Source organism: Festucalex cinctus, chromosome 3, assembly GCF_051991245.1.
Source record: "Festucalex cinctus isolate MCC-2025b chromosome 3, RoL_Fcin_1.0, whole genome shotgun sequence".
In the NCBI taxonomy this organism is placed as follows: Eukaryota; Metazoa; Chordata; class Actinopteri; order Syngnathiformes; family Syngnathidae; genus Festucalex; species Festucalex cinctus.
Window position 1 is genome coordinate 9,483,204 of NC_135413.1, and position 15,108 is coordinate 9,498,311.

Below are 15,108 nucleotides of genomic sequence, written 5' to 3' on the forward strand. Positions count from 1 at the left end.
GAGCCCCCACTCACATGGTTTGACGTTGCAGTAGTCCCAGCGTATGACAGAATTGTTGGTGTAACACCACGGTCCATGCTTGTCCTTATCAGGGTTTCTGCAGTAGTTCCCCTCAAGGCCTGCAACTGTCACTCCCCTCTCGCCACTAAAACACAAAAGGACTCCATAAGAAATCAATAGTGAGCTCAGAAACAAAACTAATTCAATTAATGTTTGAAATTTGGTGCAGTCAGACTAAATCTTTGAAGGGCTCCAGGAAATGGCCAACATGACCATAAAATAGCTGCTTCAAACCAACATGGCAAACTACATCTTTGTTTTTGAGACGTTTTTGTGGGTCTACCCATGATAGACGTGCTTACCAAGTGAAATGTTTTGTTAAGTTCAGACCTTGAGGAGTTAATAGAGTATGCGTGATTTATGATGAGTCAACTAACTTCACGTAATGACCAAAACACTTTTTAATGTTTTCTCTCTGTTAAATGTAATTCAAATTTGGTAGCAGTCAGACACAATCTCCATAAGTTTTACTTTTGAGGGACCTCTACAATTGGGTAAAACGACCCTGAATTGATCAAAATAGCAGACGTGCCTTATGTTTTCAGACTTTTTTGTGAGCTTATTCATGTTAGTCAGGTCCACCAATGTTCATTTTGCTAAGGGAAATGGTCTTCAAGGGCTGAATTCTCAAATACGCTTGTAAAAATTTGACGAGTTTTCAAGAATGGAAAAGCCGTCAAAACGCCCATTTATTTGGCCTGGGAATAATAAAGATAAAGAAGCAAAACAATCTCAAGAATACCTTTGCACCCTTTTGCTTGGGCTCTAAAAAAAAAAAAAAAGTGTAATAAAGACAGACTTCCTGGCGATTGAGTTTCTAGTAAAAGCTGAACAAATGCACGCAGATAGGATCTGGCTAGTGGAAGTCCACAGCTGTGTAGGCTCTCTGTCCTGTGGGACAAGATAAGGAGGTGATGCGCAGAGGAATTACTCACATAAACAGCCACCTACACTCGTTGACACATGATTATGCCTCACGCTAAAATTCCTCCACGCTCGTCCATACAGGAAGACAACAGCGAGCTTTAACAAATGACCACTTGGGCTACGTTTGGTGTACCTCAAACGCAAGCCTAACATCCAATTCTCTGGTTGACTCCCTAAAACGTGACCTTTGAACCCCTCTGGGCGGGAGCCATATGGTGCGTCGGAATGGCTTTGAAGTGTTGCCGCAGCGGAGGGGATCAGGTCAAAGGTTTAGACCCCTACTCTAAGTTGTGCATAGGTTTGAATGAGTGTCTGAAAGGCTGTTGGTTTATATGTGACCTCTGATTGACTGATAACCATTCAAAGTAAGCAGCGATAGGGATCAAATGCAATAAGCATTTTATTTTTCTAGCAATTGCAGATTAACTATCACATTCAGAAAATTCCTTATAGTCTTTCCAAGAACATATAGCATTACTGTTTACAGCATCTATGTCATTTATAAGACCTCTGAATGGTGGCTGAATGTTTAAAAAGTGTCAATTTTCATGATAATTAAGGCCGTCATTTTTTGGAAAATCAAATTTAAGACTTGGTAAGGTCCCAGAGACATCCTGCCAAACTGTTACCACAAAAAGTTGGAAGCTTACAATTGCTCACAATGAAGAAATAAGATTGAGGGCCAACTAATTTTAGGCAGTTTGTTAAAGCCAGGATTTTTGTGCCTTTTTTCCTGGGTCGCTGCCTTTTTTTGATGATCAGTGTTGTTAGCTGCTAGACTGACTGCTGATGTCTGTGTAGGACAAACATGTTAGTGCTATAGACCTTTCCATTATGGTTGTATCTTCAGCGGCAGGATACTTATGGGTGTCAGAAAGGGACTGACTACTGCTGGAAAAAAAAAAAAAAGATAACACAAATGTACTGTGTTTGGGGTTGTGCTGCCAGATATACTCCAAAAGTCTTGGGAATTTTATTCAAGAAAAAATAATAATAATCCAGCGGAACCTGTGGGAAATGAGGTTAAATGGAGTGGATGTCGTAAATTTTGCAGAGAAGTGGGAGCAGCAACTTCTCAAGGGACAAAATGGGAACCAAACCATCATCGGGTTTGTGTAAGACAATTTCTCACAGGTAGATTATGTATAAAACATTTTCTGGGGTTGTCTTGAAGTAATTTAGCAATTCATCATGGCTAGCCTGCGAGCTAACGCAACTTCTAACTGCTAACAGCTCACGATCCATATCACCTTCTGTGCCATTTATATATATACATAATATATACATATACATATATATTAAATAACAGGGAAAGTCATTTAATTAACCAATCCCTCAATGATCATGATAACTATGACAGAATTTCTACCACATCTAGTTTTGAATCAACTAAGCTTTTTTTTTCTTTTTGAATCAACTTAGCTGTTAAAATGTAAATTATGTCTTGTGTTACATCTTGCGTCAGAGCAATTTATCTCACATAACATTTTCTTTTCAACTGACACTTCACACATTCAAACTCTGGTGGTAGAGAATAAGGCTCAAATTATCATTCAAGCAATTTTGCCTGCAATCGCTCTTCCTTGGCCATATGATTGGAAGGGTTCTTTTACAAGTGGTGCAATCAGAGATTGCTCTATCTCTTGCTACCAAGAAAACTGTATTTGTGACAAAATGGTGTAAGAGTCTATAGCAGTGGTGTCAAACATACGACCCATGGGCCGGATCTGGCCCGCAAAGGGGTTTAATCCGGCCCGCGAGATGACTTTGCAACGAAAAAAAAAATTGTAATGTCGGATCAATTAATCAGCCAGCCACAATCAAATATATAAATTTGTAATTTAACAAGCAGTCCTCAGATGAGTAATGTAACTTGTACATGAAATCGCCCTGGAAGTTATTATTTTACACACAACTTAAAGTTATGGTTTGTTTAATATATATATATATATATTTTTTTTTTATTTTTTTTTATTTTTTTTCATAGACCAACATAAACATGTTAAATATAACACAAATTCAATTACTGGTAACACAAATACATATGACAGGGATTAACGTCCTTATAATTTCATTAACTGTGCCACACAATGCATTGTGGGAACTACCGTATTTTCCGCACTATAAGGCGCACCTAAAAGCCTTCAATTTTTTCAAAAGCTGACCATGCGCCTGATAATCCAGTGCGCCTTATATATGGATTAATATTGAGCCGCAACAGGTCTCGCTGTCAAGACGCTATTGGTGACCCTGCACAATCGGTGAGGCGCATGCGCGGACGATCCCGCCATCTTGGATCGCTAGCTAATACTAATTCTTTACCTCAGAGAAAATAATAAAACAGCTGTTTATTCATTTTGGGAGTGAATGGAGTTGTCAGAAAGCTGGTTTGTAATCTATTAATAAAATTTGACTGACCTAACTGACTGTTTTGTTGACATTCCCTTTAGCGCAGCACCATCTAATGGATGCATAACGTAACCACAGCCTCTACTGTAGCGCCTTATATATGGATTTTATTTAAAATATGTCATTCATTGAAGGTGCGCCTTATAATGAGGTGCGCCTTGTAATGCGGTGCGCCTTATATGTGGAAAAAAGTGTTACAATATGTCATTCATTGAAGGTGTGCCTTATAATGAGGTGCGCCTTACCCCGGGTTTTCACTGGATGCGGTTGCGGTGCGGTTGCGGTGCGGTGCGTCTTGACTGCGTGCTCCGGACGGGTCAATTTTTTTGTCAATCCACACCGGCTCCGCACAGCTGCGGTCCGGCAGCACCGTCGCCGCCCACTTCCCAACGTGTCTCGCGGGACCGCGCATTTCACAACGAGAGGTGGACTTCTTTTGATTTAACATTTTCTTCTTCTTCTGCTATGAGATTCCATGCAGCATCCTTTTTTTGGTTGTCCTTGTAAAGTATATTAATAACGAGAGTCGGGTCAGTGCGGGTCCACTCTTTATTTCTGTCTTCCGCGTCCGGCTGCCGCTCAGTACGGCAAGCGAGACGGGCACAACAAGCAATCGCGAACATCAAACTCACAATACATTACAGTCCTTATAAAAAGGATGTGCCGTGTCATATATTATTTTGTGGTTTTCCACCTCCAATATAAACCTCTCCTCGTCCATGTTCGCTGGTGTCTAAACCGTGAATGAGCACATGGCCCGGCGACGCCCACGTCACGTTTTGATGAAAAACTTGCGAAATAGGAGCTGGCGAGTGTTTTATTCTGAAAGGTAACCGGAAATTTATTTTGAAACTGCCTCGGTCTTCCTGTCCCGCTCGATGTGTTTTGTGCTAGCTTGCCATTTGCCGGAGGCCTACCGCTGCGGCGTCCGGCAAAAATAGAAAATAGGCTATCCTTGCGGAAGGCTTGCGGCACGCCGCAGGCCTTCCGCAGTCGACACGCAACGCACCCGCAAGCGGTGTAAACTGCACCATTCGAATGAATGGAATCTAATTGCTTGCGTCGCCGGACCGCACCGCAACCGCACCGCAACCGCATCCAGTGAAAACCCGGGGTTATAGTGGGGAAAATACGGTGTATATATATGCAAAACAGGTAGATTTAACACGTCCGGAACTCATACAGGCAAAGTGTTGCCGCATTTGCATTCGTGTTATTTTTTTTAAACACTAGATTACAGTTGAGCTCTGTAATTTAGGGCTGCCCCAAAAATCGCAAAAATCTGCGTATAATTGACGGCAATTGTTTTTAAGTTATATACCATTACTTTACTGATTCGGCCCACTTAGTAATATAGTAATATATATAGCAATATATATAATATATATATATATATATATATATATATATATATATATATATATATATATATATATATATATATATATATATATATATATATATATATATATATATATATATATATATATATATCCTCCATGCAGCCCCTGAGCTAATATGAGTTTGACACCGCTGGTCTATAGAAAATGGTTGGATGCAGAAGGCTAACCTGTTGCTGTGCTCCCTCCAGGGAGAGCAAGGCAGGTTGGATCTCGTCCTCGACTGTTCCCCTTGGTATTTCTCTCCGAAACCTTCGTAGCAGTCTGAATTGAACGGAAAAAGAAAGCGGTTGAAGCTCAATAAGCCTGAAATACTGGTATGAAAATGTGAATTCACTTTGAAATTCCTAATTCCTGTTCACAACGGTCAAACAGAAATCAGGAGAGTGCGTCATGTGTTTTGGATGGTCTCATTTCACTTATATTGCAGGCTTTGTGAATCCACTTATCTTCTTAATGCATTACAAAATCCAGGAAAAGAAAAGGAAAATATTGAACTAAAATATGCTTGGATGATTATACAATACATTATGGGTCACATTGACGCATGTCACAACCCGCACCTAACACTGGGTGTAATGTTTTGACTCTCACATCCAATAATGCTTCAATCCAGATCCTACAGCAAACTACCTCAAAAGTAACCTTCATCGTCATTGTAGTACACAACAATAATGGAATATCTATACTGTAGTAGTTTCAGATGGTGCATCTACTGTGCAAGATCTCATGGGAGTACGAGTATTTTGTGGCCTCACGTCGTATTTTAGGTCCACAAGAATCATACCAGACAGCTCTAATCCGTCCGCACCATCAGGCTTTTGTTTGTGTGAGGCGTGGTGGCGAGGCCTTCCCACAGTCCTATAGTTCTCCACAGGGACGGGGTGAAAATACATCTATAATCGAGTGTGTGTGGTTTGCACTGCAAGTCGGGTAAAGCACAACTCTTATTGTGAGAAAAGGAATCCAGCCGCTACTATTTTGGAGTGCAAAGCCAGTCTCTCACCGGGCTTGTTTTGGGAGCCGCACAGAGGGATGTTGGTGCACAACATGGTGCGGACTCTCGGGTCTGTCGTAAAGCACCATGGGAATTCTTGGCCATCTGGATTCCGGCAGTAGTTTTCTCTCAAATCCCTGGAAAGCAACAAGAAATGTACAGTGGCTATAAAATGTCTGCACACCCCTGTTTCTATGCGAGGTTTTTGTGATATAATAAAGGTAAGGCACACCTAGAAAATGTGGCCCTGTACAACTCTACTGGAAAAAATGTTTTTGAGATGGGAAGAAGAAGAATAAACAACTAATATGATGTGGTTGCACAACTGCTAACAACCTTCCATCTTGCAAATAGGAGATTGCTGTCACGTGCGCTAAATAGCCACTACTTGCCAGAAACTCCCACAACTGCTTCGATGTTGCTGTCGGCCTTATGGCAACCTCCATGACTACTTTTGTTCCATTCTTTTCATCAATTTTGGAGGGATATCTAGTTCTTAAAAATGTCATTGTAATGCATATTATCTGTATTCCATGGTGCATCTAATAGAAATTTGGAAATTCTTTTTTTTACCTTATCCTGACTGATGCATTTGAACAACGACATCCCTCTGATGCTGCAGAAGATCTCTGTGGACCATGGCTAGTGATCAGAAAAAGCCTACTAGATAACTAGAACATCTGAACTTTATTTGGGTAATCAGAGGCAACTTTAAATGCTAGCAGGTGTGTGCTGACTCAAATTAAATTTGGGATTAAATGTAATTTGCAAATTCTGAAGATTTACAAATTCCCAGTTTGTTACAAAGAATGTAACTATAATTGACTAGTATGTAACTGTAACTAAGTAATTATAAATGGAACTCAGAGACAAACTGTAACCCTTTAACTAATTACGTAATGGTATATGTAACTGTAACTACATGACTCTGCCTGTAACAAGCTAAATGTAACTGAACAATTGTAACTAAGTAGCTGCACTTGTAACTATGTAACTGAGTATCTGTAAACATAATTAATTACTAAAGTAAAGAAGTAAGCAAAAAAAAGGACAAGAGAACTTTATTATAGGTTCATCAGAGGCACTTAAAATTGTGGCAGGTCTGTGGTTCCATTCAACGTGAGTTTGAATGGTTGGTTAATTCTGAAACAGCCACATCCCCACTTGGAAGAGAAGAGGGTGTGCACACTTGTGCAACCACATCATCTCAGTTGTTCTTTTTTACTTCTCCCCTAAAAAGAAGATTGAGGTTTACATGCTCTAAGTCACATCAGTGGTGACAAAAGATTTGAAATCTTGGTGTATGTTTAATATCATAAAAACTGCGATTTGAGCACGGTTATGAAGACTTTTTTTGGATTCACTGTATGTATCATGGTGATTGAGTGAGTGAGCAATGGATGGATGGATGGATGGATGGATGGATGGATGGATGGTTGGATGCGTGGACGGATGACTCACTTGCAAGGGTAGGCTTGCGGGATGAAAGAGTGGTTGTGGGGGTACTGCGAGTCCCAGCGTTGGCAGGTGAGGCCGGTGGGGGTCATGTCCACCGTCCCCCTGTAAGCTTCTCCTTTGTCCTGGTAACACTCACTGGTTTCCACCGCGGTTCTTTTGGGAGGCGATTCTGCAGAGGCAAAACACAGCATGAAGGAAGGGAGGGAAAGCTAGACAGAAATTATTCTTTCAAGGTGAGGTAACTCAAGAGTACACCCTATTTCATTTATTTTATTTTATTTTATTTGTTAATGATTAACTCTGTACTAAGACCTTTGGTAATCTGATTTTGTTAAAAAAAAAAATGTGTGTGTATTTTATCTTTTAGATCTTCAGTAGTCAGATCAGCTAATTTAAATATAGATTAAGTTGTTTTCTTTTCAGTTTGAACATATTTTAATATTTAATCATAATTTAATTGCACAGATTGTTGAAAATAAGAGACTATTTTATATAGATTCTATTCATATCCAATATATATATAATTTATTAAAATGTGTTAATGTGTATGTTTTTATTATTCTATATTTTTAATTTCACCAATCTTCAAGAATCAGAATACACATTCTATTATTACAGTACTTCAATACTTAATATATAGCTGTGCTGTACTTATTTACAGATATTTAAAATGTAATTATTTCTTTATTTTTCTGATTTTTTTCTCCACAAATATTTAAAATAATTAGATCATTTTAAAATCCTTTCACCTATTTCATTTTTTTATTCACAGTACTTTAAGTAATATTTTACATATAAATCATTTTATTTTTTATTATTTTCTGAGTTCAATTTAGTTTTAATTATACTATTTGTTTAATTCTACATACAATGAAAATCACCTTTTTTTTTCTTAATTTAAAATGTAATTCCATTTCCTTTCAATTATGATTTCAATTCTTTAAAAGTAGCAGGCAGGCTCCAAAATTTTGTGATGCGTGAGTTGTTTCTTTATGTGATAAAATGCTACATACTGTACAATAAAAAATAAAGATAAATGTAAAAAATAAAAATCAATCCAATAAGTCACAAACAAAATTAAAATCATATGTTGCCATATAGGACACCAAAGAGATCATTAAAAAAAAGCAATTTGTTGGACTAATTGGACTGCAATTTGCACAGAAAAGCAATGACACGCTTGGCAAAAAAAAAAAAAGAAAAAGAAAAAAGCTTATCTGAAGGCAAGATGGAGAGATAAAATGAGGGAGAGCGTGAGAATTAAAGAGGAGAGAACGTTCCCAGGGTGCGGCAAAGTGTGCAGACAAATTATGAAATGACTCCAATAATTCACCAAAATGGTCCCACCCCGACACCCCTCCCCACCCCAGATAATATTCCTGCCATTTTGTGTGCTGATCTGTATGCTATTCTGCACCTGCACCGACATCATAAAATCCCCGGCACTCACACTTTTTAGCAAAAGAGCAAATGCAGCTGTTTCGCACTATCACGATCACCGAACGTTGCACTATAAGCGCTGATTTAACATTATAATATAGTTAATACATATGTCATTTAGTATGCATCATAAAATTGGAATTATAAGCCATAACATTTTCCGCAGCTTTAACCTGTGCATTGAAACAAAACTGCAGTTTATCTGTGGATTTTCCCTATCCCAGGAGATACACATTCTCTTCTATTAAGATCACGAAAATCGGGTTTACTGCCCATGAATTTTCCGATCAACTGCACATCAAAGCGTGACGAAAATGTGACATACCTCCACGTATTCTGCTCTCCCTGAATGTAACGGATATTTGAACGCAAACCACGGAGAAACACAAATTGACAGATAACACTGGGGAAATATAATCTTTGTTGAGTTACGTCTGACAGCTGTTTTTAACTAATTTTTGGGTGCAGAATCCAAAACTGATCTCACTTTTTTTCAGTCATGTCAAGTTTTGGAGATATAGTTTTCTTAAAACGTGAAGTAAATGTGTAGTAACACTAAGATTGAATAGGTACAAGTTTTGCAAACAAAAAAACAAACAAAAAACCCCCCAGCATATAACGAAATAGAACTTAAATCAGTGGAAGTTTGCTTAGCTGGAGGAAAAGCTGAGAAGAAAAAAAAACAAAAAAAACCCAGACGTTCTATAAAAAAATTAAATAAAAATACTACAGTTTTGAATCAGCATGCCAATGTTAGTTTTAAACTCTAACTCAACAGTTTTTTTTCTAAATTGTTCCCCAGTGTAATATAACAATTCTCAGGGGCATATATTCTTTATCCTCTGTGAAGAATGATTATTATTGCAGCTTACCAAGGAGTGACCAACCCTGTATACCTATATGTGGTACCAGGTGGTCAAGGTGTGCACACTGGTTATTAAAAAAAAAATAAAAAATTCTGTCTGCTTCTTCTTGATATAATCAACTCAATATGTGTCACGCTACTGCCACCATCAGGCTGAAGCATGCACACTAGCTTGTGTCATTGGTGTGAATTATAAATGATCCAGCTGATTTCTCCAAGTACAGTACAAGCCAAAAGTTTGGTGTTTATTCTTAGTTTTGATGAATTCAGTGAGAATATACAATGTAAATAATCATGAAAATAAAGCAATTGACAAATTGATTGAGGTGTGTCTAAACTTTTGGCCTGCACTATATGTAAAATTCCCCCCAATTAATTAATTTCTTAATGACATTACAGGGCCTTTAAAGAATGAATTCAAAACAACTTTTATTTGTAAAAAAAAAAAAAAAAAAAAAAAAAAAAGTTATTTCAAATGTTGAGCGAAAAGAACACTGTGCTCCCTCACTCTTGCTGCCTTGTTTTCATTAAGACTCACTGGGTCGTAAACTTGCTCTGTTTCCAACAAACGTCCATATCAGGGACTGTAAGGAGGCGGGAGATGAGTTTTTATTTTTTTATGGGGAAGCGAGGAGGGGAGAGACATGAGAGGTTAAGGGGGGTGGCATGAGGGGGTTAAAGGGGCGAGGGCCACTGAATCACTATAGTGGGTTAACATGGACGAGTGCCATCCTAGTAAATGTGGTGCCAAGCAGGCTGATGACTGCACTCTAGACTCAGTTCACAGAGGACTCACTGCTGATTAAAGCAACACAAGATTTATTAAAAACTAACCAGCTATTCTGCGAAATGATTAATTTCAACATTTCCCTGATAAAACTGTCAATTGATGTTGAGCGATTATGATTTTATACTACTTTTTATGAATACTTTTGCATTAAGTACAGTATCGGCCAGTCACATGATCACTGTGATGTATCGCGTGCAGTAAACACACAAAGAATAACATGGCAGCAAATGACTACAAAGAGACTCAAGAGGAATTATTGCGTCCCACGGCGGACATCAAAGCTCGAATTACGCCTTATAAGCGAAGAAGCACTTCTTCAAAAGCAGTGCAGTGACGGGGTCTCGCCAAACATTTGTGTCCAGCCGAAAGTGAAGTTGAAAGTTTGGCTCGATAAAGAGGACATATTCAGCCGGCCCGTGGCAGTTAAAGTTAGGGACCGTCTGGAAGTTGCGTGTTACAAAGGCTCAAATTACCAGTCAAGTCATCATTGACCCAGGTCACTCTGTAAATGTGAATTGTGGATGGTCCCTAACCTGGACGGTAAACATCTGGGTGACTTTTACTCTGCTAGGGCAGGTATGTGTGCTAAGCATGCTTTAGCCCACATTAGGAAAGCCCCTCCCCTGCCCCACCCCCACATGGAATGACATGAAACCTGCACGAAGTGCCTCTCGCTGTTCAACATTCAACAAGGAAACGGTGACTCATTCTGCGAGAACAGAATTAATTGCAGCGTCCATTTGTCCATGTTAGGTTTGTTTGATAGCTCCGGATTCATGGTTTCGTCACTGTTGAATATCCCGCCCCCAAAAACAATGTCGCTCTGTGATTGGTCGGCGGAAATCAATGGGAGCGGTACAAGATGTCTTGAACTCACAAGTACCACGAGAATTCATCTTGCGAGAGTAAGGTTAGCAAGGTCCAGCCTTCCACATCATTTTTTGTAGCCCTCTAAAGCAAATCAAGTGTGTCTTCGTGTTTCTTACTGTCATGTGGGTAATTTTACTTCACTTTTATTTTGTACAGATACTCAAAGCATTTTTTTCCTCCACCAAATCCCTTCTTAGTATAAATTGTATTTATATTTGATTGTCACTATTTTCCATGACTACTAAATTTGTTTTGAATTTGTTGAATGATTCTTAAGTATCGCTGAATTACATGTTCAAGCTGTGCCAATTGTTATAGCAGCTTAAACTTGTTTTTCAAACAAATACGGTATATTTGTTAAGTGTAGTTCACTTGTATTTAACTTGGATTTAACTTTTAAGGACAATACACATGAATTTTCTCTTTTAGAACAGTGTGTTTTCAAACATGTAGCGGGTTGTTAGATTGTTTTCATGTAACTTTTATGTGCAATAGACTTTAATTGAATCATTTTTATGGTACAGTTTCTGTAGATACAGCACTAATATTGAAACTGTGCAAAATGTTACTGTTGCTTACAATAAAATTAAATAAAGTTTTTAGGAGTAAAGCCCCTGCCTTGTTTTTATGAGGCCTACAACACAACTGTATTTTTAAAGCTTGTTATTCTGATTGTACTTGGAAAGCCTGCAAGTGCTCTTTTGTGGTGATACTTGGTGTAAAAAGTGTGAGAACCACTGGTATACTGAACGTCAGGGTGATGATGCATTTATATGATTTATGTTACTGAGTAAGTTGCACCGTAAGTACAATATGCATTACAGCTAGGCTAGTTTGTCACTCAAACTGCTTTTTTTCTCACTGCACAGAGGTGTAATGTAGTAAATAGCGTGTGTGCATTTTAACAGGGAGTTAAAGTTGCAAGCGATATGAGCATACATACAACAATAAATGTCAGGCTGGTAGAGCAGTGGATTCAAACTAGTGAAGACATAACAAAAAGAGACACGTGTGTGCGTTTTGATTTATTTGTTGACATTTGAGGCACGTCACCAGCTAAGAGGGATTTCTTAACTTGGATGTTCTCCACGGTGTTGCTTGACACGTTGGTATTTCCACAATGCTGATGCTCTCTGTCATATTAGGCCTTGTAATTGTGTTCTATCATCTCGCAATAACATCTCCATTGCAGCTAAAGCAGCAAACTAAAAGGCCCTCGCGTACCCTACCCTCTTTCATGGTGAATACACAAAAATCAAATTCCACATTTGATGGCAATACACAATTTTCCGTTACCTATCTGGCTAGGACACCGACTTACAACCAGGGATCATTTAGGTAAATTCCTGATTTCCGAGTGGGAGTTGGTTGTCCAAGTGTGAACAATGGAGTTTTGTCTAAAATGGGTGCTTCAAACCGAAATTGCCGCTTTCCAGTTCAGTTTTGAGAATGGGTCCTTTTTCATGCATTCTGCCATGATAGACACATCTACCCAATTTTATGTCAGTTGATCAAACTGGAAGTGAAAGTTTATTCCAACCCTCCAGACTAACAAATGAGCTTTGATCTGTTCATGACCACTACATTCTAAAAACAGTTGGGTCAAAAAAAATTAATTTGGGTCAATTTGGTCAATTTGACCAAACTTTCTGAGTTGTTGTGTACAAAACAACACAATTTCTTGGGATATTTTATATATTGTTTTAATATACAAAATGATTCCCCCCCAAAAAAAAAAAAAAGTCGGAAAGTAGGGTCAAATTGAGCCAAGTCGGCCCAATTTTGTTTGTTTGTTTGTTTGTTTGTTAAATTCAACTGTGTATACAAAATGGCCCATTAGTTTCAGAAACTTTTTTTTTTTTTTTAATACAAAATGTTTTGTTTTTTAATCCAACCGTTTGTACAAACTGATACATTTTTTCTCAGAAAGTTGGGTCAAATTGACAAAGTTGGTTGATCAACCATGGCCCAACTGTTTTCAGAGTGAAAATTGCATACATTTTCACCAGGATACACAAACTGAAAATATGAGTGAGCTTTCAGGGATGTTGATGCCCCCTAAGGTGATTCATTCATTGGAATAATAATAATAAACAAATCCTGATTTACCATTTAGCCCAATTATAAATCACACTAAAAACAAACACTCACACACAATGAAAAGCAGATAGATTACTTCCAGTGCAGTGATCTCAATCTTTTTACACCAAGTACCACCATAAAGAGGAACATTAAAAGACATAATAAAAAATTGAGGCATATGTTAGTCGGGATATTGTAAATCACTGTAACATTATGTCCAGTTTGAACATTAACAACTGTAATGGTTTATTTAAAATTAATTGCAAATATAAGTTAAATTTAAACAAAATGCTGTAATCAACCTTTAAAAATATGCAGTTCTGTAAGATTAAGATCAAATGTATTGTACTTAAAACACAAGTGAAGTGTACATTGCATTACCACAAACTTTGACGTTGCAGTACTCCCAGCTCGTGTTGGGGTCCGTGGTGAAGCACCAGGGCCTGTGGCGGCCGTCTGGATTCCTGCAGTAGTTATCATCGAGGCCCTTGTCGGGATACCTAATGGGAAACATGCATCAGTAACAGCATGACATCATTGGACTTGAGAGAAAACACTGTGTCAAAGAATGATTGAAAAAGTAAGAGTGAGAGAAAGCACTAATATCAAATGTCTTGCTTGCGTGGAAGTTTTCCCATGAAACATACAGTGGGATCACTTTCAGTCACGTTTCTTAATCAATCAATTAATCACACGGACTGCGGGACCTGCTGCTAGCTTTAGTGCACTCAATGTATGACCTGGTTTACACAAACATGATTTCATTTGTTTTTCTCTTTTGTCTGTGTTTTTACGGTTTGTTAGTCTTTGAAAAAAAAAAAAAAAAAACATGATTAAGTTCCTGCCTGGATATTACTCACTTGTCTGAATTTTGTTCCTCCTGCCTCCTCCACACCACACACAGCATAACACAAAATCAGGGGGGAAAACGTAAGAAAAAGTTTAAGATTAAAAATCTGTGCCGGGCTTACCAGGAATTTAGAGCAATTAGAATGAAAAGTTTTCCCAGCAAATCACTGCTAAAAACACAAAGCGTGTCTCAACAGGGAGATGTAAGCACACTGGCTGACTTCTAAATCACTTAGTACGTCATAAGCACATAACCTTAAGGCATTTGTGTTCACAAATTGAAACAGTGCCCGGGTGTCTTCATAAAAGGCCTTTTAGATAAAGAATTACAACTTTTCCACACACTTTTTTTTTTATTTGATCTAAGCTACATTTTCTGATTAAAGTATTGCTAACTTAGCACTTGTTGATATATTTAGTGATAACTCAGAGCCCTCTTGCAAAAAAAAAAAAAAAAAAAAAAAAGAGTTATATTTGAAATTATTGGAGGGTGGGAGACTTAAACTGACTTAACTGTATATCTGGTAATTATTCAGACACCTCATTTCACTTGTTTTATTTTATGGTTTTATTGGAGACTTTCAAAAACTCGGTGACTCTCTTTCAGGCGTAGTCAGAGCTGGAGACATTCACATCTCAGTGTCCAGACTGCAAGCCAATCAAGCTGACCAATTTAAGCATGCGTTTTAGTGACTACTCAAACCATGATAATGAAAATCTTTCTCTGGCATTAGTGGAGAGTTTCAAAGACCCTGAGAGTTCCTCACAGGTGTAGTCAGATTTGGAAATGCTTACACCATGAAGAGTCAGGTCCATAAACATTGGGACATTAACACTCTTATATTTTGGGGTTAACAAAATGGATTTTCAGCCTTAATTTGAGGGTATCCACATCCAAATCTGGTGAAACGGTGTAGGAATTGCAACAGAACCAAAAGCAAACTTTTAATCCTTTGTTGCA

General features: G+C 38.1%; 1 protein-coding gene across 2 annotated transcripts in view; it reads right to left on the reverse strand.

The window, feature by feature from the left end:
- Positions 1-15,108, reverse strand: part of hgfb (hepatocyte growth factor b) — a 44,552-nt gene that overhangs the window by 10,913 nt on the left and 18,531 nt on the right. For both annotated transcript variants that reach the window (XM_077515713.1, XM_077515712.1), the window contains exons 7-11: positions 13,680-13,798; positions 7,255-7,420; positions 5,803-5,930; positions 4,967-5,060; positions 15-145 (exon numbers count right to left, since the gene is read on the reverse strand). In XM_077515713.1, the coding sequence (XP_077371839.1) occupies positions 15-145; positions 4,967-5,060; positions 5,803-5,930; positions 7,255-7,420; positions 13,680-13,798 (638 nt within the window). The remainder of the gene's footprint in view (positions 1-14; positions 146-4,966; positions 5,061-5,802; positions 5,931-7,254; positions 7,421-13,679; positions 13,799-15,108) is intronic.